The following is a 27,196-nucleotide window of genomic DNA, read 5'->3' on the forward strand; positions in this document are numbered from 1 at the left end:
TTTCTTAGTAAAATAATTCCACGGTCCTGTTAGGTTTAGCATGGAGGGAGAACTCTTCACTAGATACACCGGGACTGTGTAGTGCCGATTCCTCTGCTCTTGAGATCTGCCTCCCCAGAGGGGATTCCCTTCTAATTCCTGTTGCCATAATCAGGCCGGTCCCAGTGGAGTGCCCCTTACTTACTAATCTAGCAGCCAGAGTGGACCCTTGCCTCAGTCCCCCAGAGAACTGGAACATGTAGACTAGGGGATAACAGAGTGGAACCCTGCTTGAAGGCAAAGTGCAACTAAACAGTCTTACTGCAGACAGGCTGCCCTGTGGAACTCAATGGCTTTTTGTCGCTGAAGGATCCCAAAGGAAAGAGCATGCTTGAGCAGTTCCTGCCTGTGAATCCCCTTCACTCATTTCCCTTTTTTGCACCTGTAGGAGAGCAGGCTCTCTGACAGTAAAATCATCTGTTCAAGCTGAATTCAGTAAAGAAAGAATAGGAATACACAGGGGGATAGGAATTTGCAGTGAAGGAATTTATAGTGGGTTCTTTACATAAGAACTGGTCTATCCCTAATAGATGAGCACTATAATAGTTCCTGTATTATGTGACTCAGTCATAATTTTATAATTTAGTTTTTCTGTATAAAATAAATATTCTCTAATATCTATGGTTTTACATTTTGACTTAAGATACTACAAAAAAGTCAAAATCTGTACAGGTTTTGGGGGGGATCTAGAGAAGAGGCATGTTTTGTAAACAAATATTATTGATAAGGCCTTCTCTAAATATTTGTCACTAATAATATGAGGGACTGGAGGTTGTGGGAAGTGCTTAGGCTTTGAAGCAAATAGACCTTGATTAGAGTCTCACCTTTGCCCTATACTCCTTACTGACCCTTGGCCAAGTTATTTTGTCTTCTTTCCAAGCCCTTAATAATTTAATTTGTAAAATGGGGATAATAACATCTGCTTGTCAGAGTTGTGATTGATTGAATGAGGTATCATACGTATAAAGAATCTAGTGCCCTTTCTCTGTTTTATCAGTGGTCATGGTATATTTTGATTAAATAAAGTAACTTATCAAAAGATGGCAACAGTACATGTAGCCACTAGCCAATAAGAAATTCCACATCTTGGCATTGGGTTCATTATGATTATGTTTAAACTGAATGTGTCAGTAAACTTAGAGGTCTTAAACAGTTAATAAATAATTTATTTTTGTTATTTGGGGAGTGAGGAGATAATGTAAATGTGTGCATTTATTAATGTATTATATTGATACATTTAATATGAAACAGACCACACTATATATCACACTATATATCGTCTAGCCTAAACATGTTGACTAGTATTTATACTTTTGTAAGTAGCACATTAAAATTAATTCATTCCTGGACCAAACAGTACTGTATTTGAATTCTTCTCTGTTCTTTTAAAAAATATTTTAGGAGTCAATTCATGTTCCTGATCCTGTCATTTCAATAGCAATGAAGCCTTCTAACAAGGTAGGAGATGGGTGTCAAACTCAGTGTATCACAGTAAAAACTTGAGCTCACAATGCATATAGTATCTTATGATAACCAGCAATCTCATGGTCTCTATTTCTTTTGGTATTGAGATTACCTTTTTTTTTTTTTTTTTTAATGTTTATTTATTTTGAGAGAGAGCATGCATGCATAAGCAGGGGAGGGGCAGAGAGAGAGAACTCCAAGCAGGCTCCACACTGTCAGTGCAAAGCCCGACTCAGGGCTCAATCCCAGGAACCCACAAGATCATGACCTAAGCTGAAATCAAGAGCTGGACGCTTAACCGACTGGGCCACCCAGGCGCCCCGAGATCACCTTTTAAAACTACCAGTCTGGGGGCATATGGGTGGCTCAGTTGCTTAAGGATCTGACTCTTGGTTTCGGCTCAGGTCATGCATGATCTTGTGGCTTCGTGGGTTTGAGCCCCGCATCAGGCTCTATACTGGAAGTGTGGAATCTGCTTGAGATTCTTTCCCCCCCTCTTTCTGCCCCTTTCCCACTTGCTCGCTCTCTCTCTCTCTCTCTGAAAATAAATAAATAAACTTAAAAAAAAAAACAACCAGTCTGTTGGTAGTAATTACTTTTCACACTATATCTGAAAAAATTGGTGGTATTAAAATTGGTATGAGACTGTGCTTTCCAACTCTTTACAATATCACTAGCTCCAAAGTAATAAGAATATTTTCCTAGATTCACATCATAAAGGAATGAAAAGGGGAAACAGGGACATTTGTCTTAAGTTATAGTAAAACCCCACTGAAGTACATTAGATTACTGTATAGAATAATTGCCTCATGGATTATAATACATCTCTGGATTTGTGGTAGTTAGGAAGTACATGTCTGGTTATAATGTGGAAAGCCTAAAACAAGACTGTTTTTCTTTCTATGATTGGACTTGATGTCATTTGCTTTTTATGTAACCAGAATTGCTTGAATAGGTTTAATTTGCATTGCTGTCATAACTGAGTCTTAAAGTTGCTTTGACATTCATAATAGTCATGTTAATATCGTAAATTGAAGTGAATTCATTCATGCATTGAGTGAACATTTTATGACCTCTTGTCATTTGGGAGCTATTGTTTACAGAACATACTCTGGTTTATTGTCTTGTGAATACATTAACAGGTACTACTTCCTCTTTTTTGAGGAAATGAGATTTTCCAGACCCTTCTCGATACAGAAAAGAGGATGTTGAGGGAGTAAGAAACATTAAATCCTTCCATATCAGAAATTTGAGAAAAGGCAAACCTTGCATCTTACCACACAGTGAAATGCCACAGTTCTAGGTACTTTGCAAAATTGTTCGCTTTTCCCTTCAGAACGTTCAGGGACAGAAGTTAATGATACTATGCTTCTTCATTCCTAATTTAGAGTCTATGTAAGGTATTTAACTGTTGATAGTTCACAACAGTGGAGGGAAATCAAAGGCATCAGTATCTAAAAGGTTTTTTGGTGTCTTAGGGCCATCTGCTTGCTGGAGTAAAGTCAAATTTAATTCAAATCATGAAGTCACTGCATAAAGTTGTGAATCTCGATAGTGGGGCAGGGATGATTTTCTAGTAAGTTGAAAATACATAGTGTAGCGAAAAGGCAAGAGACTTCAGAGATCGACTGACCCAGGATTCAGTCCCAGCTTTGCCATGCACTAGCTCTGTGGCCTTGAGCAAGTCACTTCACCTATCTACACCTAGTTTCCTCACCTGTGAAATGTGGATAATTCTGTCTTGCAGCATTGTAGTTAGAATTTGAGGAACATACACAGAGCATACACATATAGAATGATTCCATGCACATGTGATAGCTGTTAAATACTGGTGATCCAGGGTGTGTTAGTTTCCTATTGCTGCCATAAGAAAGTACCACAAACTTGGTGGCTTAAAATAACACAAGTATATTCTTTTACAGTGTTAGAAATCTGAGGTAGTTCTTAATTGGCTAAAATCAAGGTATTGACAGAGCTGTTTTCCTTTCTGGAGGCTCCAGGGGACATTTTATTTTTAGCTAACTCAGATTGTTGGCAAAATCCAGCTCTTTGTGGCTGTTAGAACTGGGGTCTCCATTTCCCAGATGACGGTCACTAGAGGCTGCCCATCTTCCTGGGCTTATGTCTTGTCTTCAATGCTGTCAACCATGAAATGAGTCCCTTTTGTGCTTCAAATGTCTTCTGCCTCTTCTTCCCTCATTCTGTCTCCCTGACTTAACCTTCTGTACTCCTCTTCCTTTTTAAAGATTCTTCAGATTCTTCATGGTAATTTCCCCATCTCAGTGTCTGTAACCTTAATCATATCTGTAAAGTCCCCTTCACCTCATAAAGTAAATTCACAGGTTTGGGAGGATTAGGACATATCCTTAGAGGACCATTATTCTGCTTACCATGTATGGAATTACATCTAAGAAGAATAAAGGCACATCCAGCCACATCCAAGCAGGTTGTTTTGAAAGGGGGAAGTCCCACTGTGGCATTTGCCTTATTCTTGGTCTTAACTGTTCTGCTTGAAGCTACAGTCAAGTCTTGGTAAATATACTGATTCCTTTGATTGTGTATAGGATTTCTAAAACGTAACAGTAACATAGGTTCTTCTTTCCCCTTCATGGGCAGTTTTCCCCACAAGTGGATAGTTTCTGTATATCTGAGAATAGGAAAGGGCATAGGTAAGTCTTGGACTCTTGTTTTCTATCTTGTTATAGAAAGAATTCTATCAGCCAGCCATTCACTGCTGTCTTGACTGTGTGGTGTCCAAGCTCAAATAAATATTGAAAGGGTATGGCCTAGGAGCTAGGTGGGGATCATTGTTATTTCCTAGCTGTTAATGTATTTGATTTCATTCAGTAAAGTTCTTTCAACAGTCCTATTGCTTATCATGCTTAGTAAAATGTGTAATGACTTTCTGTTTTTAAAGAATGATCTGGAAAAATTTTCAAAAGGTATTAGCAGGTTTACAAGAGAAGACCCTACATTTAAAGTCCACTTCGACACTGAGAGCAAAGAGACAATCGTATCTGGAATGGGGGAATTACACCTGGAAATCTATGCTCAGGTAATGAATAACAAGAAAATTAACTTAAATTCATTGTATTTATGTTTCTGTTTTATTACAAGTCAATAGTTCTCAGTCTAATGACTGTAAACTAATAGTAGTTCTTCAGACTTCATTCTGGTTTCTATCCAGATGTGGCATACTGTGTTCCAAATGTTACTATGTGTTACAAGTTAACTCTTTTTGACTTCTGAATCCTTTTATTTGTAAAATATTGCAGACTGCTAGAATCAAGGCTCAGTATTTGCGATAAGACCATCCATCCATTCCCTATGTCATTGTTAGTTGGGTCAGGTAAATCCTGGACCCAGCCTTAGGGAGACCTCCTGTTGGGAGAGACCTGCTGAGGAAGTTGGCCCATCAGTATCCACTCTTCAGGCCATTTCTTGCCTGTTTTCTTTTCAAGTTAGTACTTGAAGATCATTAGAATATAGATAATAGAGTAGATGGGCCATATTTTCCTAGGAAAGTTCTTCTGTATCTGTGAATGAAAACAAAAGCTGTATGACTTACGATTAAAAATTCTGGTTGTGATCACATTTTAGAAGTTAAGACAGTAGAAAACTGACAACATTCCAGTGAATATGTAATAGTATAGAAAAAAGGTGTGAAGTTTTAGTGGATAGATTAGAGGTAAGTGTAAGTTCATGAGTCTTAAGTAGAATTCATTTACATAAAATCTTTAAAAGCAGTTTGTATTACTTAATATCATGTCTCTAACCTTTCTAAGATACTTAAGTGATTTAAAGTTTGTCTTTTTTTTTTTTTATCTATTATGTTTAGACAAGTGCTTCAGAGGTAGTTAAGATTCTTAAGATTGTTCTTCTTTCAGTTTATTTTTTTAAACATACCAAAATATTATCTCCCCTGTTCTTTTTAGAGGATGGAAAGAGAATATGGCTGTCCTTGTGTCACAGGAAAGCCAAAGGTTGCTTTCAGGGAGACCATTACTGCCCCCGTCCCGTAAGTATGCAACACAAACGTACTAGGAGACTGGGACTGAAGCTTTTTATTATGGGATATACATACCACTATTAGTATTGGGACACTTTTACATCATGACACCGTTACAGAATCTGTATAGTTCTATACTGTAATGAAGACATTTATACAGAGTGACACTTTGCAATTTGGCCCCATAAGCTAGGGATCCATGAAGATCTGGAATACACAGCATTTTTAGCATGTTGACACTTCATCCAGCATTAGGATCTTCATTTATTCCAGTTGTGCTTCCTTTGGCAGACGGCTGTTATGCTTTACTTTAGTACCGTATTGTGGATGCCAGAGAACTTGCATTTGCCAAGGAATAATCTCCTGCAAGTAAAGGAAACTAACGCTGTGATAAAATTCAGAAAACATTTAAGAAAACAGTGTTGGGTTTATAGGACAAAATAGTCTTTACAAAGAACAGCATAAAAGAAGTTAAATGGCTACCAGTATAATATACTTCAGCCTGGTATCTATTTTAATTTACATGAATTCTTACTTAGAGTCAGAATTATGACTTAGGCATACGCTGTGGCTACAAGTCTCCATTTTGAAAGTCCCAACAGATAAAGGTAATAGGTACTTTACCTGAGATGCAATGTCATGAAGTAGAATGGTGTAGTCGAATTCAATGAAGTCATCATTTCTTTGCTATCATAAAAAATAAAAACCTGGTGTTTGAAACTTCATATCTTTGGCAGAAATGATATGTTCATTTTAAAATTGAGCTTTCATTACTAGATGATTATAATACTTGCATTTAATAAGTAAAAATTTAAAAATTGAATGTTATGATTTACTTAGCCTGATCAGATAAACTGTGTTCTTATAAAGTAAGTCTTATTTCAACCTACATTTTAAAATCATGATTTTCCACCTGGTACTCTAAAAGTTGTGTACCCTTGGGGTGCCCGGGTGGCTCAGTCTTTTCAGCAGACGACGCCTGATGGTTCGGTTCATGATCTCATGGTTCGTGAGTTCAAGCCCCATGTCGGGCTCCGCCCTGGCAGTGTGAAGCCTGCTTGGGATTCTTTTGCTCCCTATCTCTCTGCTCCTCCCTCACTCACACACACTCTCTCACAGAATAAATTAAATAAATGAATTTTGTGTACCCTTTTTAGGTTCTGGGCTGCGGTAGCTGCTTTAGAGTATTATGATTAAAGAGTGTCATTTAAGATTCCTTAATGTTTCCATTATGCAGAAAAGCATTATTTAAGGGATAAACTACTGGAATGAGTGTTTACATTAAAGGAAACCAATTTTATAATAGAAATTTTCTTTTTAAAAATTGAGAATAGTGAAACTTAATGAATGTAGTTATCTGGTTTTATAATTAAAGCTTTGTGCTGCTTATTGCTTTGGACACACAAAGTATTTATACCATGTACACCATATACACAGAAATACCGCATCCACAGACTTTAAACTACATTCACCAGAGATTTGCTGTACAAGGTTCTTGGCTTATCATCGATGTATTGAAACAAACCCTAGCCTCCGAGGGACAGCACGAGCTGCTGTGGCTCCTTTGGTTAACAGGGATTATAAATGTGCAATAAACCTTTCTGCTGAAATTTTAGTTAATGCTTTAAAACTTGGATGAACGGTTACAGGAGTTTTCTTTCATAAAACTACTAGTACTGTCTTGTGTATATTTTGCTACAAAAACATGCCTTGAAAACCATGATTATGACTGTATAATTTCTGTAACCTGGACCTGTTACTCAATTATTTGAGGCCTCAGTACCCCTACAGGAATGTTGTAACCAAAGTTGATATCTACAGAAGTGCATTAGAAAAAGGCTGTTTCTGAAAATGTTGTTGTAGATTTGTTAGGGATTTGGCATCATGTTGTGACAACTGTGATAGGGTGTTCTGCCCCCCAGTGCCCGTAGGTATCATGTGGTTACAAAAGCCTGTGGAGCAGAGGTGCTCCAGTTGCCTTGCAGTTTGTTACCAGCAAGCCAAAACAAGTCATGTGGAAAGTCCTTTTCACTGACAGAGCTCAGACTGTTTGTTGTGGTTTCTTTGTACTGTTTTTCTTTGTATCTTTTACATACCAACAGTTGACTTTTTAACCTCTTAATAAGGCTAAAATGTAAAGCTGACTTTATCTCCTTAAAGTCTAGAAAGAGGCAGTTCTCAATAGTCCTATCAGACTTGGAACACCAGGCTATCAACAAGAAAGGAGGTTGTAGATTATGGCTAAAGAGGTTATAAGAGAAAGTTATATACAGCAAGCCTCACAAAGATTAAGATGGTAATATTTTTGTTCCGGCTGATCCCTGGGGCAAAAAAATGCCAGCATGTCTCTGAGTAACACTGGCACCACCGTTTCAATAGAGGAGGAAAACAGAGGTAGTTTCAGTATTGCATACCTATAGAAATTTGAACACAAAATTTAGATTGCCAAAGGATATAATGTTTTAAGCTGAGCACAAGAACTGAATGTTGTACTGCCTATAACTCAATATTTCACTCTCTTGGAAACTGCAGCTTCACTGTTTTTAGCCTTGGTTGTAAGTCTCACTCCTTCAAAATAACAGGCTCACTATTTTTAATATAAAATGACTAAAGGAACACTGTTTATCCAATTATAAATCATCACACTTTCTGTAAAATGAACTTTGTTAATAGTATATGTTATACAAATCACTTACCACTTGCTTGACAGTTTGTATTTTTACCATTTTATACCATGTGTTTTCAGTAGAATTCTGCCATATTATATAACCACAGGCAACCCAGGCTAAATGTCGAACTGGCTTCATTTCTGGAGATACATTTCCAAAACTGTCTGGGGAGGGAAACATTTATATGATAAATGGAATTACTTTATATATGCAGTATTAACCTTTAAGAAAATCTAAATCTAAGTCATGTCTTTGTTTCCTTCAAATGTGTACAGAATATAATTTAAGCCCTGGATCTACAAAGTTGCAAGGCCCTTTTTTGTTGAATTAGATTGGTAATGAATATTTTTGCAAAGGCCAGTCTATTTCCAACATAATGTTAACATCTAACAGTTTTGAGGATAATTAATACTGATCTTAAAGTTGAAAGGAAATTTTCCATGCCATATTTATATACCTGGAATATTTTGTGCTTCAAGTGGTTCCTTCATAGACTTGAGTCTTTGATAAAATGTGTTATCTTCTTTATCTGGGTTCTTTCCAATTTCTCCTTCAAAAGTGAAGTTGACTTCTGGTGCAGTATCTTGTCCCGTTAGAGGGTAAAGTACTTCAGCTGTACAGTTCAGTGTAACTTGCTGTTTGAAACATTTTGCAAAATATCTTTACATGTAGAAGGCCATCCATCACTAGCTGTCATTCTTGAGGTACGACATTAAAAGTGTTGGCCTTCTAATGGTGTTTGAAACTTCAGAGTGTCTATTACAGAGGTATCTAATTGGGTGTGGCCTACAGTTTTCTTAAAGATATCTAAAATAGATAACTTATTTTGTAACTTACAGGGTTTCATAATCTTATAAGTTCTTCTTAAAACTTTAACTATTTCAGTATTAATGGGGTGTCCACTTGGAAGGCTAGATTTTAGTCTGATTTTATATACTACCTCTAGCCTTTGGTTACTTTTTAAGTCTTTCTGTTACTCCACTCTCTGCTTCTGAAATAACAGAAATATTCTCAAACCCAGATATAGTAATCTTATCTACATATAAAGTTAGAAAATGTAGCATTGGTTCTGCTTTGAAAGATGGCTGTCTAGCAGCTTAGATGTCTTTTAATAAATCTCATGTTAGCCTGTATCTCTTCTGAATTATGCTCAATAAAAGGGCAAGCTTTTTATAAAATTTCAAGATGGTCGTGTTACAAATTGCAGTTCCTTTCTTTTAAGTTTGTCTCACTGATTATTTGGCAGGAGTGCATTTTTTTTAAATTTCCTTGCCCCATTACTGAAAGATTCTTATCCGACATGGTGGTATCATTTGGTCATTTTATTGCTCATAAATATCTTTCAAATAAATCCAAAACAGAATGAGAAAGGCAGACATATAAGAAAGTGATAATGACTGGAGAGTAAATTACTTCACTTGTTCATATTAGGCATAAGTTCAGACTGTCCTATGAGTATATAACATTTTTTAAGGGAATTTATTTGAACTGAAATGTGTAGAGTCTTTGCTAACTAGCTCAATAGAATTACCTCATGTATCTCAATATATTTTAAAAAGCATAAAATCTGACCTATGCATAGTCATTATTTTTTTCAAGGCAGGGATTTCACAACAACTTAATACGATTTTATCAGCAAAGGGGATCTAAAATATTTCTAGAATCAAATTATATTTAATAATAAAGGACATTTCACTTACTTTTTGGATAATTTCTTCCACAGAAAATTTAAGGCAATACTTATGTCCTCTTCCTGGAATATCCTATTAAGAAAACGTGATGAGTTATTACAACAGTAACTCAGTTATTTGTATTGTTGGAAGAATACACTCTCATTTGGTTGGGGGCAGAGGGCTGACTGGCGGGGGTAAATGATCAAAGCCTTAGACCTTGAAAAAGGCATGTCACCATGTATAGAACTTCAGATTCAGGAAGTCCTCTATCAGGTTTATTTTGGATGAGAACAGAGAGGGGATTAAAAACATATATATATACAGGTTATAATTCACTTTTAATCATCAGAGGACTTCAGCCTCTGGATCTGTGATCCTAAATTCTCTACAAAAGAAATTGTGAAACATCTTTTGATTCTAAGACGAAAAACAGGATATACCAAAGAAAAGGTTTTCAGAAAGCCCTGTGTACCTTCCAAATCGTGTTCAATGAAGGTGAATTCCATTTTGGGGCAGATTACTGCAAAGTGGCTAGAGATGTTAAGTATTATTTTTACTTACACATTAGTGGACCTACAAAATGAAACTTTAGCAAGTAAGACAAATGTTTAGGTATTTCACTTTTGAATCAAAGATACAATTAAGAGTTTATACCTCATTATCTGGTGCAGTTTTGAAGTAACATCTACTCCCTGTCAGCTCTTATAGCCTATTAGTTGTATTTTATATCAGATAACTAAGCTTTTAGTAAAATGGAAACAAGGCTGGTTAGTGGTAACTTTGGCCGTAAGCATTTAATGTAACCCTTTGCCAGAGGGAGCACATCTTTTACAGCAGTCAGTGGCAGTGGTGTTTGGGTAATTAAAGAAACGCTTCAGCCCAGAATGCTTTTCTCTGACTTTGGTTGTCGGTTTCTCTTGCTTTTGCTTCCCCTTCATTTCGGTCAAAGGGTCTGGTAAGGATTGTTCTTAAATTTTAGGCAAAGAAGAATCGTTTGGAAGACGAGTTTTTGTTCAGATTAGCGTAGTAGATGAGAAACACAGTAGCAGTTTTAAGGTTCTTTTGAATGGTTCCTACAGGTTTCACTCTGTAAAGGGTAAAATGCCGCCCCACATTTAGAACATTTTCCCATTTCTTTGTAATAGTGCCTATTAAAAAACGGCCTCTGCCTTGCCAAGAAAAAAACAAACCGCCCTCACTGCCCTGGAGTGGCAACTATCTCCAGAACTGTTAACTTCCCTAGACTTGCCTAGTCCCCAAACGGGCAAGGGTGAAGTGGAAGGGAAGTCGCACGAAGAAAGAGGCTGAGACCCTCCGGAGTGGAGGGAAAGCGAGTAGGTGCGGGCCCCCGCCCGCTGCCGTCTGTTGGACTCACCTCCATGCTGGCTTGTTTGATAGTCTGCACCATAAACACCTTGTGGGGGGTCCCCTGCTGGTAGTTGATGCAATTCTCCGCCACCGAGGCCGCCCTGGAGGCCGGGAAGTGGGTCGGGGGGATTTCCATTCTTGGTGAGCGGCGGGTGGTGAATGCACCGAGGCTCTGAGGCTCTAGCTTAAGGGACGGGACCCAACCGGCGCACAGAACCGGGGCTTCGCTGGTCCAGGCTCCTGCCGGGTAGCTGAGGTGGAAGAGTCGGCACGCCTGGTTCGGGCTGGGTGTGGGCAGGCTCGCCAGCTCCTACCGCCCCCCCCCAAGTCCCCCCCCTTTCCTCCTTCCCTCCTTCCGATTCGGGAAGCTGCCGCGGGGCGCTGGCTCCTGCGGCACCGCCCTTTTGCTGCCCACGTTTACTCGCTGGTTCCTGCCAGGGCGAGGGTCCTGGCCGCCTTTCCGGCTGGAGGGGGTGGAGGTGTGGGGAGGTGGGTTAGGTTGGCAGGGACGTCTTCCTTTCATTGACCTTTACTGAAGTTCCAGGAGGGCTTTTCTATCCTTTTCCTTTATGGAGCGCCTCTGGGGATTCCGTTTTCCTCTCCATGGAAGTATGGTTGCTTCACAGCCTGGAGCACACCTTCCTTGTGTGCAAAGGGACAAAGTGCAAAGGAGCTCTAGGTAGTGAGTTCATTACTACTTTCTTCTTCCCATTCTGAGAGTCCAAGAGCCGGCTCTGTTTAATCCCCCCTTTCTGTGGGGTTTGCACCAATGCTGCCCAATCAGGGTATGAGAAACTGCAAACCATAGTATTAATGGGGATCAGGAGAAATAAAAAATACACCCGCACCCCTCTCTCCCTTACTAACCTTAGAAAAATGAGGTTTTGCTATAAACCATGCTTCTTACTTTATTAATCACTTTGAAAATTTTACTTTAAGAATTAAAGCATAGGGGCGCCTGGGTGGCTCAGTCGGTTAAGTCAGACTCCTGGTTTCTGGTCAGGTCATGATCTCACCTCACCATCTGTGAGTTTGAGCCCTCATAGGGCTCTGTGCTAACAGTGCAGAGCCTGCTTTGGATTCTGTCTCTCCCTCTCTGCCCCTCCCCTGTTCACTTGCTTGCTCTCTCAAAAAAACAATTTTTTTTTTTTTTAAGAATTAAAACATACTTAACTTAAAGCACTGCACTGAAGTAATTTCTAACAAAGGCAAGAGTTTTTAAAGCTGCTTAAGCAAGCACAAACTTTCAGTAGACAGTGCATTTTCATTCTCCAGTTTTCTTAATTACCTTCTTGTTTTAGTTTTCAAGGGCCTGGCTGTTGTTTGGATTTGCTCTAGATCAAGAAGTTAAGGTTCCTTTTTATCTGTATGGCCAAACCTTCACTTTAGCTTGTTGGCTTGGAAATAAAGATTCTTTGCTTTTTTCCTCAAAATAGATTTTTGAAGATTCTTTGGGTAATCATGTGTGTTGTGGCACTTTTAAAAATAAGTTTAAAAATGTATTTGTAATGTATTGTCTTCCTCAAATACCCTCTTTAATTTACTAATAAAGTCCTTATTTGGAGTAAGTATATATTTTTAAAAACGTAAGGAGTGAGGCATTTCTGTCTTTTCTAGTTATATTAGCCAATAGCTGTCAAGTAAGTAGGGGATGAAGGGTTAGTTTCTCCTCCTAAGGCTTTTTCTCAAAAAAATTGAAGGTTGTTTTCCTTTTTGCGAGGTGAGGAGGTGAGTCATTCATCTATCAGTCAACATCTTAGGTTTTCATTATGTGTGTGGGGGTGGGGTGTGTGTGTGTGTGTGAATTGTTTGAATCATGTGTTTCTATGATAATGTCCAGGAAAGAAAGGCTGAGTACATTCTGATGATACTGAAAGAGCTTGTTGCTGATAACATTTTTAGTTTCACAATTGCTAGTTAACATCTCCTGGCTATTACCTGTTAGAGTTGTGAGAAATACAATATGTGAGTTTCCTAGATAAAGTCACCATTTGAAGCTGCATGAGTATGGTTACTATCTTTGCAGGTCAAAGCTAATTATGTAGGTTGTAACATATTAGACATTTACTAACAGCACACATGCTAATTTATGTTCTTTTGTAAGTATAATTATCACTTTAAAACTTAACTTTAAATTATCACTTTAAAATGTTTTAACATTACTAAAATCATTTAAATAAAACATTTATTTACCTGGATGTTAAATAAACTGCATTAAGAGACTCTCATTCCTATATTTGAGTCCTTCAAATCTTATTTACTAAAGCTTTATGAATGGTTAGTCAAAAGTCTGTTATCCTCAGATTTGAATAATGTATGGGCTACCTTTAAAGTAACAATCATTGTGGCCCTCCGGGATCAGGTAAATTATTATAATTTTATATAACTACATGAACATAAAACTAAGTAAAAATGTCTATGGCTTGCAACCTTAGTACAACAATAAAATCAAAATAAATCTACAAAATAGAGATAAAACCAACACAGTTCTAACTAACATTAATTTTATCGTGAGAGATGATGTTTTGCCAAAACTAAATTGCCTTTCACAGCATGCTAGTGGTCTGATGGCAGGTATGGGTTCTTTTACCATCAGCAGGCCTATTAGCTGCCTACCAAGTGATGTCTTAGTTCTCTCACTTCTTTTTTGAGCTATTATAAAGTCTGTCTTAGTGTACCAGCCTCTAATACCTTTTGAAGTGAATGCATCACTTGCAGGTTACATAAGTTTATATTCTTGTTAGCCTTCTAGGAAAATGTTTGATTAAGAGTATTGGTTTTGGTGCAAATCCTGGCTCTGCTGCTTAATAGCCGTATCATGTTGGGCAAGTTGTTTAGCTTCTCTGACCACAGGCTTTTCATCTGTAAAATGGTGATAGAAATTGTACACACGTCATAGTTTGTGGTGAAGAGTCAATAAAACAGTCCATAAAAACTGCTTAGCACAGCCTGGTACCTACATGTTCCATTATTTGGCATCTGCTTAGTTACGATTCAGACACAGTCCCTGCAACTGCATAGATTACTTGTTTGTGAACTGGTCCTTCAGAGCAGTGCCGTCCAATAGAACTTCATGCAGTGATGGAAATGTTCTGTCTGTGCTGCCCTGGACAGTAGCCACTTCCCACCTTTGACTGTTGACCACTTAAAATGTGACTAGTACAACTGAGGAACTGGATTTTTAATTTTTAAAAAATTTTAATTTAAATGTAAGCATCCCTGGTTAGTGATTAACCTATAGATAGCACAGGTCGAGAATATATTTGTACAGATGTTATATTATTATGTCAAGTTGAAAACAAAATTTTAAATGTCTGAGAGAACTTGTGCATACCCAAGAATTTGTCAGTGGACCATGGTTTTGGAATCCCTTCAGTAATTCTGTGGTGCTTTGGCAGCTGTTTCTCTTCTGCTTCTGTTCTCTTAGTTCTGAAAAATGGTTTTTTCCCTCCCAGGAAAATTAACCTTTCAGCATTTTGTTTTTCACAGCCCATCCTGAAAGTCTTGGCAGCTGGAATATTATATAAAGGCAGTTTATCAGGCACATTCACACTTAGGCTTTTAATGAAATCTGCGTATTCCAAGCTGGCATCTCCTACCAAAATTAACATTTACTTCTTCCAAACCACTCACAGATCTGTATGTAATACACTCATTAATGTCCATTTACCTGCAGTTATCTGAGATAATTTTGATAGCGGCTGGCCTCCTTCATCTTAGGGTCCTGAGGAAGGTTTCATTTAAAAAAAAATTTTTTTTTAATGTCTATTCATTTTTTTTGAGAGAGAGCGAGCAGGGGAGGGGCAGAGAGAGAGACACACACGAGAATCCGAAGCAGGCTCCAGGCTCCCAGCCACCAGCACAGAGCCTGATGGGGGGCTCAAACCCATGAACCGTGAGATCATGACCTGAGCCGAAGTCGACTGCCCAACCGACTGAGCCACCCAGGCGCCCCTAGGAAGGTTTCATTTTAAAGGAAGAAATGCCCTGCAGACAGTAGATACTCGTGACATTTTTTTTTTTCAGTGAAATAGTCTATGTTTACAAATGTTTAATATGCATATAAAGTGCATATTCTTTTTACGTCATCATTAGTGGTTTGAAGTAAACACTGAGCTGTCTATATATGTGTCTCTTTAAATGACTTACTTAATGTTGGTCATTATTTTGCCATTATTCTTTTTGGGTGTTTATCCATCTGCAACTCTCTTCTCTGGTGTTCTATCACTCCATAACTTCCAAGTAGTAAACACAAATAGAAACCATCTGATTAACTGCAGAGCTCCTATTTTCAAGTGACTGTTTTCAGTTGTGGAGATTTAAGAAGAAAACACTGTGTCCCAGGGAAGGGAGGCATTCCAAAAGAAGAGGGTGAGTTCTTTGGAATGTAGGTTATAAGAACAAGAACCTTAGATGGACTTTTAATACTTTTACTTTCCTACTTATGAAGTAAAGAATTGGCATAATTAAACCCATGAATTACTTTGGTGTTGTATGCCACCATACTTACTCCAAGTAAAAACAGGAAAGAGAGAACTTTTCTTCCAATTTTATTTTTGAGAGAGACAGAGAGACACAGTGTGAGTGGAGGAAGGGCAGAGAGAAAGTGAGACACAGAATCCAAAGCAGGCTTCAGGCTCCGAGCTGTCAGCACAGAGCCCAACGAGGGGCTCAAACTCATAAACCGTGAGATCATGACCTGAGGTGAAGTTGGACACCCAACCGACTGAGCCGCCCAGGCACCCCAGGAAAGAATGACTTTTTAAATAAATTTTGTAATGAAGTTTTATGGCAAGGTCATTATGTTCAAAGGAAGAAGTAAAGGGGCGCCTGGGTGGCTCAGTCGGTTAAGCGTCCGACTTCAGCTCAGGTCACGATCTCACGGTCCGTGAGTTCGAGCCCTGCGTCGGGCTCTGGGCTGATGGCTCAGAGCCTGGAGCCTGCTTCTGATTCTGTGTCTCCCTCTCTCTCTGCCCCTCCCCTGTTCATGCTCTGTCTCTCTCTGTCTCAAAAATAAATAAAAACGTAAAAAAAAAAAAAAGAAGAAGAAGAAGTAAAAATGGTGAAATGCGGTTTTTCATTTAAACCAGTAGGAGTTATTTCGTTTTGGTAATTACATAATGCTGTCTTAATTTTTTTTTCCTCCCAAATCACTTTCAGGTTTGAATTTACACATAAAAAACAATCTGGTGGTGCAGGCCAGTTTGGAAAAGTGATAGGTGTACTGGAGCCTCTGGACCCAGAGAACTACACTAAGTTGGAATTTTCAGATGAAACATTTGGGGCAAACATTCCAAAGCAGTTTGTGCCTGCAGTAGAAAAGGTAAAAACAAAAATAACTTTCTTACATTTTTTTCAACAAGCTTATTAATAAAGGTATGAAATCATATATTTTTTAAAAGTTTTATTTATGTAATCTCTGCACGCAGCGTGGGGCTTGAACTCACAACCCCGAGATCAAGAGTTGCATTCTATTCCGACTGAGCCAGCCAGGCACCCCTCAAATCATATTTCTATCACATTGTCTCCCATAGTTCATTTTAGTTACAGTCCTGCTTCTTTATCTGATTGTTAAGCTTTCCATCTGATTTAGAATCTTCAATTCATTAAGTTCAAGAGCTATAAATATATGCTATGACAATGTGGGGGAAGTCATTGTTTCTTAATCATAGTTATTATATTTCTTTTGATAAATTGAACCTACCTCATTAATTGTAATCAATAATTAAGATTCCCAACATCTCGGTTCTCCTGTCATCTCTGCTACTTATTAATGTCATCTTTGGTAAATCATGGTGTTCAGAGGCAGTTTCTTCAACTGAGAGTAAATAAAATACTTAAACCTCAATCCCTCACAAACTTGAGGACCAGATAATACTCTATGACATCTCTTTGTAAATTGCCAAGTGCTTTGCACATACAAGGGGTTAGTGCTTTGTTGGCTTATCAGGTCATAGGCTTTAAGACTGTTGTAATCCTTCAGCAACTGTCTGTTCTCATAGATTGAGATTTTTAGGTTTTCATTTACCCTTTTAACTTAGAAATATTTACTAATAGATTTTAATTTTGGCTTTAGTGGAGGAAGCATTTTTGGGGGGGATCAGTGTATTTCATTCATTATATACTTAATTTCAAGACAATATTTTGTCATTCTCATACTTTTAAGTTGTCTTCTATTCTCCAAGATAAATGTAGGTGAAGGAGAGCATATATTTTTTTCAACATACAGAGTGTACAGTCTTGCAGTGTCGTAAATACCTTGTATTGCATGTGCAGCCATGTGATTGTTTGCCAAGAAAAACTAACTTGAATTGGGGGAACTCTACAAATATTTAAGTGAAATGACTAAAAAAGAATTGCAAGCTTATCAAATTATACCTTTAAAATATGTTTAGTTTATTATTTATCAGTCATACCTCAGTGAGGCTTTTATTTTAAAAAAAGAACTGCATTAGGAAAAATAAAATTACTTTTGAATTCTGGTTCTTACTGACGTATATAATGCTAAAGCTATAATGTATGATCTGCCAATGAGGCGCAACAGGGATGGGTGTATGGTTGGAGCTCAGGTCATAGCTGTTGAGCCAATGCCAGTTTTGATGGAGGTACTCTTACTTGCCTTTCCTCTGTTTCCTCCTTTTAAGATTAAGAGCAGACTGTCTGTATAATGGGTTATGACAGGTATGCAGTTCCTGAAGATGGTAAGGGTTAGCACTCTCAGCATCATTTTTAAAACAGCTCACACCTTTAAATGATATGCTTTTCCAAGGTATTGTTCATCTAGATGCCACAGTGATAAAACTTAAATAGTTAGGGTGTTGAACTTTTTAAAACTTTTCTTTTTTTCTTGAGGGATGAAATGTAGTATTCATAAAAATGCTTAACTTCTAAACAGTAAAATGTTTGGGTATTCTTGATAATTCATCTGCAAGTGAAATCCATTCACTCCAGAGGTTGTGTTCATTCATTAACAGGGGTTTTTGGATGCCTGTGAGAAAGGCCCCCTTTCTGGTCACAAGCTCTCTGGGCTCCGGTTTGTTCTGCAAGATGGGGCACATCACATGGTTGATTCCAATGAAATCTCTTTCATCCGCGCAGGAGAAGGTGCTCTCAAACAAGGTATTCTGAGTCCTGGCACTTGTTCCAACACTGTGTCTGTTTTCCCTGATAGACCATCAGAGCCTCAGAGGGCAGCCCTGCCTTCTGTTTCAGTCTTGTCCCCCCAGAGCACTAGGCAACCCACCAGGGAACATGGCAGGTTCTGGGCATATATTTATAGAATCGAAGTGAGGACAGGTTGCTGTGTTCTCTTTCTTTTTTTTTTTTTATTTTTTTATTTATTTATTTTTTTTAATTTTTTTTTTTTTCCAAGTTTTTTATTTATTTTTGGACAGAGAGAGACAGAGCATGAACGGGGGAGGGGCAGAGAGAGAGGGAGACACAGAATCGGAAACAGGCTCCAGGCTCCGAGCCATCCGCCCAGAGCCTGACGCGGGGCTCGAACTCACGGACCGCGAGATCGTGACCTGGCTGAAGTCGGACGCTTAACCGACTGCGCCACCCAGGCGCCCCTCTTTCTTACAAAATTAAAAGCCTACCTTGTTCTCATAAATTATCTAGTAATTTTTGTCTGCTTAAAATTTATAGATAATCTGTAAGTTCTGTTTTTAATAGGGAAAATAGAAATGATCGGAATTCTAAGAAATATTTTATAGAAACATTACAGTCATGCTATTTTTAGTGACTTATTTAGATGTCAGGAATTCCATAATTTATAAGTAATTTTCTTATGTATGATATTGTAGGCTTTTAGGTATTTTGAGGATGGCAAAGTATTTTGAAAGAACTCAGTAAACTTTATTTACAGTGCAGACCTTGTGCAAAACTGCTAACATTGTGACCCTTTCTCACACAGAATAAAGGTGTATTAAAACCCTGATGAACCAGAAACCTAAACAATGGCAAATATATCTGATCCATTGTTTTTTTTTTTTCATGTTTGTTTATTGTTGAGAGAGAGAGTGCAAGCGGGTAAGGGGTAGAGAGAGAGGGAGATTCAGAATTGGAAGCAGGCTCCAGGCTCTGAGCACTCAGCATAGAGCCTGACACGGGGCTCGAACTCACAAACCATGAGATCATGACCTAAGCCGAAGTCAGACACTCAACTGACTGAGCCACCCAGGCGCCCCTGACCCATTGCTTTTAAAAGAGAAAAGCAAGTAACACAGCAATTTCACATCGGGGTTATTCAACAAAGGAACTTGAAACTTGTATCTTGAACCCAGAAAGTTTATTCTCTTTGTCATCTCTTCTGTAGTCATTATTAATAATGTCCATAAGTGTCTTAACACAGGGCAATTATATTATGATTCACAAAACATCTCAGAAATATTTTTATCAAAGAGTATCAAAATGGGGGCGCCTGGGTGGCGCAGTCGGTTAAGCGTCCGACTTCAGCCAGGTCACGATCTCGCGGTCCGTGAGTTCGAGCCCCGCGTCAGGCTCTGGGCTGATGGCTCGGAGCCTGGAGCCTGTTTCGGATTCTGTGTCTCCCTCTCTCTCTGCCCCTCCCCCGTTCATGCTCTGTCTCTCTCTGTCCCAAAAAAATAAATAAAAAAATGTTGAAAAAAAAAATTTTTAAAAAAAAGAGTATCAAAATGGACAGTGGAAAATCAGATAAATCATAGCACATTTTTTAAGCATTCTATAAATCACAGTTTTATTGATTCTGTATGAATTTTGGACTTCGATTTCATGTTGTTCTTCCATTTGCATCTATGATCAGGTGTGGGGCAGTGGTTGGAGAAGGTCGCTCATTTCTTGACCAGGCTCTAATTCCTTATATTACTTAAACCAGTGGAAGCCATTCATAATTTGTGTTTTAGTTTTTCACTTGTGAATAGGAGAGAAAATCCTTCATTTTCTTTATTAAAAAATGCAGTCAAAATCTGTGGTTTGGAAATCTTGTCATAATGTAAAGATTGTGTTGATAGGAAAATGGGAAATTAAGTCACAAAGAAAATAAGATTTTGTTAGGCATGATTCACATTAAAACACCTATCTCTTCCCCTCTAGGATGTTTATCACTTTAATATATATTAAGATAGACAAATTAGTTATAATCACTTTATGTACTTTTTTCAGCTTTGTTGCAGTATAACTGACAAAATTGTAAGATATTTTAAGTGTACACATGATGATTTGATATATATATATATATATATATATATATATATATATATATATATATATATATAGTGATACATTCTACAACTACAGTTAAGTTAGAAATCACCAATTGTTCTATGCTGGTTCTTGACTGGAAATTGGTAGCTTTCCTGAAGATAGAATTTACCCAAAGCCAGATAATTGGTATGGTTGTCAGTTAACAACTAGCCTTATCATCTTTTTTAATTGCTCCTGTATGAAATATAATTAAATGTAGATATATATGCCCATTATATACACATACATATCCATGAAAACAGTCTGTATGTGAATATTAACTAAACAGTTGAATATGTGCCATTTGCTTTTTTAATTATTTAAGTGTGATTAACTGCCTGGTGGGTGTGCACTAGATGGTAATTGGGAATTTTGTTTTTTGCCAGGTAAATGTGTAAATAAGCAGGATACTGGCATGAAAATTAATTACTTTGCTGTTTCCCCATCTGTTACTTAATCACCCATGACTAAAAGACAAAAGTGTATGAGGGTAAAAGGAAGTTCTTAGTTCAGTAAGAAAATCAACTTTTCATTCACATTCCTCTGTTGAATGCCATATGAGAGTTTGGGGGTAAAAACGTTAATAAATGAACCCCGTATCAGGGTAGCTGAGGCTTATGAGCTATTCTCTGTTATCAAAATTGGAAGAAAAATAATTCAAATTCTCAGGTATGTTTTCATTTAAAAAAATGAAAATTGGAACTGTGTTGAGTCACAGTTTAAACTTTGTCCCGGAGATTAATCAGTGATGTAACTAAAACTGAAATATAAAATTGGAGGTTCTGCTTGGCCACAGGTGTGACCATTGCCATCATTTTCTGTGGCCAGGTTTTACAAAAAGAACTATGCTTGGTCTCCCCAGAAACATCACACTTGTGGCAATCTACAAGAGAAATAAAAGCCTGGAAAAAAGGGTTAGCTCATTTAACTTGACAGTCCCCTTTCTTTGATCTCCTGCCCCATTATGTGATGGGCTTTGAGTTTAAATCCCAGCTCTGCTCCACATTTACTGTGTGGAGATGTGCAAGTCATTGGAACTTCCCCCAGGCTGCTTGGAGATGGTAATTCCACAGTATTAAACGAAAGAATGTAAAATTAAATATAAGAATGTATTTGAAAACACTTGAACATGCAGACTTGGGCAGTGAATGCTGATCACTCTTTCCTTCACGTTACCTTTGACTTAGTACTGTGACATGCCACCCATTCCCCAGCTTCTTGCCTCAAGTGGTCACTATAACATGTATTGATCACTTATGTGCTATGTATTATGCTGAGCATATCTTAATGTTCACAATGACCTTACAGCTGAGAAAACCTGGGACTCAGAGCAGTTAATTGAATGGCTCAAGGTTACATAATAGTGGCGGAGCTGAGAGTTAAACCCCAGACAAAAGTCCTAGCCTTTGACTACCGCCTCATATGGCTTCTTCAGAATCTGGCCTGGTGTTATCAGTGTTATTCCTGGCGGGCTGAAATAAAAAATAATATCCTGGTGTTATTCCTGGTGGGCTGAAATAAAAATAATATCCCCCCTGCCCACCACTTCAGGCTTAAAAGTTCCCATGCTGATACTGGTATCTTTACTTGTTATCGTAAAAAGCCGTAGACCACATACGTGGATCTGCTTGAAGGAAAAAATGCTTTTAGGAGTTGGCTGCCATGTGACTATTGAATCTAGCAGGGTGAATTATCTCTGGGGTGTTGTCACAGGGGGTTAGAAGAAGGCGTGAGTAAGGACAAGATTCTTTGGAAGTGAGTCAGCCGGTGAATTGAGGGAGGAAGAAGGGTGTAAAAGGAGAAAAGCAGGATGTGAGAATATGAAACTGAGAACTGGACAGGACATCCTCAACAATTAAGTATGGGCACTGTGTACTTAGCCCTTCCTTCCCTTTAAAACTGACCCTTTCGCAATCTAGCTCTCTCATGTTACTCACCTATGGAAAATACTAGATAGTGTGTACTAAATCTTGTCTGCACACATCTTGCTGGGTGCCTTTTTCTGCATTAATTGCATTTATTTAGAGCCAAGGAAGCTCTGCTGTTGTGAGAACCCAAGACGTCATGAGAAATAGAGCTGTTTCTACTGCATAGAATTGTTAGTCTGCTGTTTTAGATGTCTGTATAGGGTTCTCCGGGGCTTAGATGATGGAGCTTAGGAGTCTGCAAAGTTCAGTTATTTCTCTTTTTTAGAACAAAATTCACTAATTAGGACTAATTAGTCAAAGATAGGTCTGAGCTTTGATTTGAATTAGAAAATATTTCAAAGAGATCCAAGTATATTAAATTGCCTTCCTTACAGTTATTGCACTTAAGCTAAGAGTGTCTTTAGGAGAAGTGCTTTAATTAATATACAAGAATGATTGCTAATTAATTATAAACAAATTAATGCTGGGAAAACTATGATTATCTTAAAATATTTTGACATCTTTTCTGTGTTTTGCTTACAGTTTTTATTTAGAGATAACTCATCCAGTCTAAGGCTGAAGTAATACTCCATACTATCATAACATTAAATTTAAATATGAATGTTTGAAATTTTATTCTATTCTCTTCACATTGTTACAGTTAAACCTCAGTCAGCATTTGTCACAGTAAGAAGTATTCTGGTTACATATTAAAGGGGATAAAAAAGCAGCCTGGACACACACATTGGACATACACGTTTTAATGCTTCAGTGTCTCTTAGCATCCAGGGTCTTTATTTTGCAGGTGAAGAAACTTGAGGCCTGGTTTCTTATTAGGGGCAGGGCAGAAACTTATGAGGGGCATATAACTTATTAGGGGCATATAACTTATTAGGGACAGGGCAGAAACTAGAACCCTGGTCTTCTGATTCTCAATACCATGTTGGAATTGTTTAGAAAAGGAAAGACAGATCTCAGGTGTGACTTGATAATTTTCTCCAAATATGTGATAAAAGTTATTTGATGATAAAAATAATCATCTTCTAGGGACCAACCATAAAGAATCAGTTTATCTGGTCAAAGACTTAACAGTTAGTTGTCTTTATTCCTGAAAGTATTCAGAGGGAGAAAATAAGTAACCCTCAACTGGATAGTTTAGATGGTAAAGGACTTGATTGAATGTTGCGTGAAGACCTCTTTTATATTATTCTCTGCGGCTTAGTAATGTTTAAGGATGAAAATAAAGTAATAGAAATATTAGTACTATAATTATGTGTTATCTTATTGGAATTTCTGTTTAGGAGAGGGACTATTACTGCTACTAGAAAAAAGTCCAGGTCAAATATTTTAACCTTGTCACTCATGTGTATACCTTTGGAGGACACCCTCTATTTCCTTTTTGTATATCTAGTAGAAAAGAGTTACCATTTGTCTAAAGATTAATAAACTAATTTGTAAATTTTTTTTTAATCCAGCTTTGGCAAATGGAACATTATGTATTCTTGAACCTATTATGTCTGTGGAAGTCATAGCCCCAAATGAATTTCAGGGACCAGTGATTGCGGGAATTAACAAGCGCCATGGGGTAATCACAGGACAAGATGGGATTGAGGACTATTTCACGCTGTATGCAGAGGTAAGTACTATTGGTCACTGACAATCTTGCTTTTAGTAACTACAGAAGGAAATGAAAGTTTGTTTTTGGACAGTGTAGAGCAAATTGACACATTATCCTGGTTACTTGAGTGTTGTATTTGTGGCTTAGATATGTGTGGCAATTTTTATAATTTGCTATTAGAGCAACTCTTAAGTTGCTAAGCTAAAAATAAGATTTATGTGTGCCTTTATGAATATGTCGTTTTCTTACATAGTTATGTGTCTTTCTCATTATAAGCTTTATTTGTATAGCTGTTTTATCATTTTCTCCCTGATTTACTGGGATCATATTGAAGTCCATTGCCTGCATATATCACATTACATAAGGCCGCCTAGAACACACTACTATCAGCATATTGAGGTGTCCAGAGGGAAGCTGTATTGACATTTTTATGGGAGAAACACTTCTCAGTGCTTGAGCTGCAGCCAGAATGTGGAGGTTCTGAGGAGGGAAGGCCATCAGTAGTGTCCACCCTGTGAAACAGAAAGATTTGGTTTCTAGTTGTGACTGTCAAATGAGTGTGTGTGTGTGTGTGTGTGTGTGTGTGTGTGTGTGTGTTATTTATTTTGAGACAGGGAGGGAGAGAGAAAGAGGAAGAGAGGGAGTACGCCTGAGCTGGGGAGGGGCAGGGAGAGAGGGAGAGAGAGAATCCCAAGCAGGCTCCATGCTGTCAGTGCAGAGCCCTACATGGGACTCTGACCCATAAACCATGAGATCATCACCTAAACCAAGATCAAGAGTTATATGCTTAACTGACTGAGCCACCCAGGCACCCCTCAAATGAAATTATTTTTAAATAAGGCTTTTACTTGCAGTAAAACAAAAATAGATTTCTCTGTCTTTTAATTCTTTTAAATCAAGAGTGGTTAGTAGAAACCTAAGTCTAAAGGAATTACAAGTCTTTTCTAAAATATTTTTCAATAAACAATACTAAAATATCTACTGTGTTTGTTTTCAGGTCCCTCTAAATGATATGTTTGGTTATTCCACTGAACTTAGGTCATGCACAGAGGTAAGCAGGTGTTTAAACTTTACTTTAGTGTTCTTTAAGAAACCACCCTACACAGCACTCAAATATGTGAGATCTTGTCTTTGCATGACTTTTCCTTGGTAGTTGTACCACAACAAACAAACAAAATCTCTTTTGTTGTTTTAATTTCTTAGGGAAAGGGAGAATACACAATGGAGTACTGCAGATATCAGCCATGTTCACCGGCCACACAAGAAGACCTCATCAATAAGTATTTAGAAGCTACAGGTCAACTTCCTATAAAAAAAGGAAAAGCCAAGAACTAACTTCCCTCACTTTAAGCTTACTAGCTGTAACTGAATCTGTAAGATTTAGATACTTTAATGGATTCCAGTGGAAAGAACTCACGCTGAAACAAATTTTAGAAGCCCTTCCTATTATATTCAGGAACTTCTATTATATTCAAAGACAATTCTATGTATATCTCAACTCTGTTGATTGGTTTTATAGTTCATTGAAGCACCTCAAATAAAATATTATTACTGAAATATATTTAATATTTAAGGGAAGAGACTGATTTCAGTTATACTTCTAAACTTAGAACGGTATGTCAACTTCCTTTCTGAATTTTTTGTCCTAAGAATTTTCAGCATCTAGAAGAGCTAAAACAGTACAAAGAACAGGCCTGTACAATCCATCTAGACCTTATAATAATGAACAACCTTGTTAACAGTTTGTTCATCGAGTAATTATTTTGTCATATTTGCTTTATCTGTTTATATCTCATACCTTTGTATTTAAATTTTTTTAAATTATTGTTTTGCTCTGAACAATAATTTGAAAGTGAATTGCATGTATCATGACACTTCTTGGGGTGTCCTCTTTTAATGAGCAGGCTTTTTTGTGGAAGGCAGCTGTGCTCACCACTGTACCACCAACGCACATTTGAACAAACTTTTTTTGTTTAACACTGGATTTCATATGTTCTTAATAGAGAACATTTCTCAGATTCTTCATAGGGATATTAAAATGGCTAGTAAATTTCTAGCTGTTTTATATATAGGTGATTGCTTCAACTTGTGGCTTCTGCACATTTGTAACTGCCTGTTTTTATGTCAGTTTCTTGTGGACCTTTGAAATGAAAAGCAGATGCTTGCATATTTTATTCTTACCTATTTTAATCTCTCCGAAGCTCTGAATAATAAAATATAATTTACATAGTTGCTGCCTTGTCAGTTTCATTCACTTGGTAAATGCTAGTTGAATTGGGGTCTGTTGGAATTTATCATATATTGTATTCACTGACATGGTGAAAGAACAAATGTTAAGTTTTTGTTTCTAGAATAGGTGGGACTTTCCCAGACAGTTCTACCATGTTGTTTAGAATTACTTCATCCCCAAATCATCTGATGTGGCAGACATATCCTGGTCCTTTCCCTTAGTGGATGATAGAGATAAAATAATTATGTTAAATTCCTTTTTGTTCTTGACTTACAGGTTTGGCTTTATAACTTAAGGTTTCTAGAAAAAGATTTTTTCAAGTATTGAGCATGTTTTCAAGGCATCTGCTAAATGCTTTAAATGCACTATCTAATATAGTTTTCACAACCCTATGAAAGTACTATTACTGTGTCTGTTTTGTAATAGAGGAAGCAAAAACACAGAGAAGGTAAGTAATTCATCTAAAACCACACAGCTTGTTAAATTTTCAAGTTGATAAATAGCTGTATTCATCAAACCAAGTGCATTTTCCCTATGAATATGTGTGTTGCTGTATAGTAGCATCAAGCCTGAATAATACTGTTGCTTTGGCATTTCGTCAGCCTCTTGTACCATTAATGATGACTTTGAAAATTGTTCCTGGTGAGGAAATACCTTCCTAGAATTTAGCTCAGTTTCTCTGGCTATTGCCAATAGTTAGGAATATCGGAACTGTGATGGATAAATTTTGATGTGTTTTTAACTTGGTAAACGTTCTGCTTATAAAGACAGACCATCAGAAAAGAACCTAGATATTTAATCTAACACCAGCATTTCATAGGCAAAAACACAGGCTGGCTGATGGGAGTAACAAGAGTGGGATCACGTAGGGACAGATGTAGGAACAGAACCTGCATCTTGTGCCATCTCTTGCTAATTAGTTTGGTTAAAATTGGAAGAGACCGCATCCGAACCAAAGTCTGTAGCCAAAAAAAAAAAAAAAAAAGAGAATATT

The 27,196-nt window shown here is 37.6% G+C and overlaps 2 protein-coding genes across 3 annotated transcripts in view; one reads left to right on the forward strand and one right to left on the reverse strand.

Moving 5' to 3' along the window:
- Positions 1 to 26,201, forward strand: part of GFM1 (G elongation factor mitochondrial 1) — a 46,177-nt gene extending 19,976 nt beyond the window's left edge. Inside the window, exons 11-18 of the mRNA XM_058730333.1 lie at positions 1,441 to 1,497; positions 4,421 to 4,558; positions 5,439 to 5,521; positions 16,383 to 16,545; positions 18,197 to 18,341; positions 23,830 to 23,990; positions 24,970 to 25,023; positions 25,176 to 26,201. Of these exons, the coding sequence (XP_058586316.1) occupies positions 1,441 to 1,497; positions 4,421 to 4,558; positions 5,439 to 5,521; positions 16,383 to 16,545; positions 18,197 to 18,341; positions 23,830 to 23,990; positions 24,970 to 25,023; positions 25,176 to 25,307 (933 nt within the window). The 3' untranslated portion in view covers positions 25,308 to 26,201. The remainder of the gene's footprint in view (positions 1 to 1,440; positions 1,498 to 4,420; positions 4,559 to 5,438; positions 5,522 to 16,382; positions 16,546 to 18,196; positions 18,342 to 23,829; positions 23,991 to 24,969; positions 25,024 to 25,175) is intronic.
- On the reverse strand, positions 5,553 to 11,728 carry LXN (latexin). 2 transcript variants are annotated; one of them, XM_058730335.1, is made up of 7 exons: positions 11,638 to 11,728; positions 11,230 to 11,473; positions 9,882 to 9,944; positions 8,639 to 8,816; positions 8,209 to 8,345; positions 6,137 to 6,199; positions 5,553 to 5,875 (listed from the first exon to the last, which is right to left on the reverse strand). In XM_058730335.1, the coding sequence occupies exons 2-7, from the start codon at positions 11,356 to 11,358 to the stop codon at positions 5,777 to 5,779; spliced, it is 669 nt and encodes a 222-aa protein (XP_058586318.1). In that variant the 5' UTR covers positions 11,359 to 11,473; positions 11,638 to 11,728; the 3' UTR covers positions 5,553 to 5,776. The 2 variants fall into 2 exon arrangements, with proteins under 2 accessions (XP_058586318.1, XP_058586317.1); XM_058730334.1 differs by lacking the exon at positions 11,638 to 11,728 and having other exon boundaries at positions 11,230 to 11,537.
- Positions 26,202 to 27,196: the final 995 nt, after the last annotated feature.

Source organism: Neofelis nebulosa, chromosome 5 (assembly GCF_028018385.1).
Source record: "Neofelis nebulosa isolate mNeoNeb1 chromosome 5, mNeoNeb1.pri, whole genome shotgun sequence".
NCBI lineage: Eukaryota > Metazoa > Chordata > Mammalia > Carnivora > Felidae > Neofelis > Neofelis nebulosa.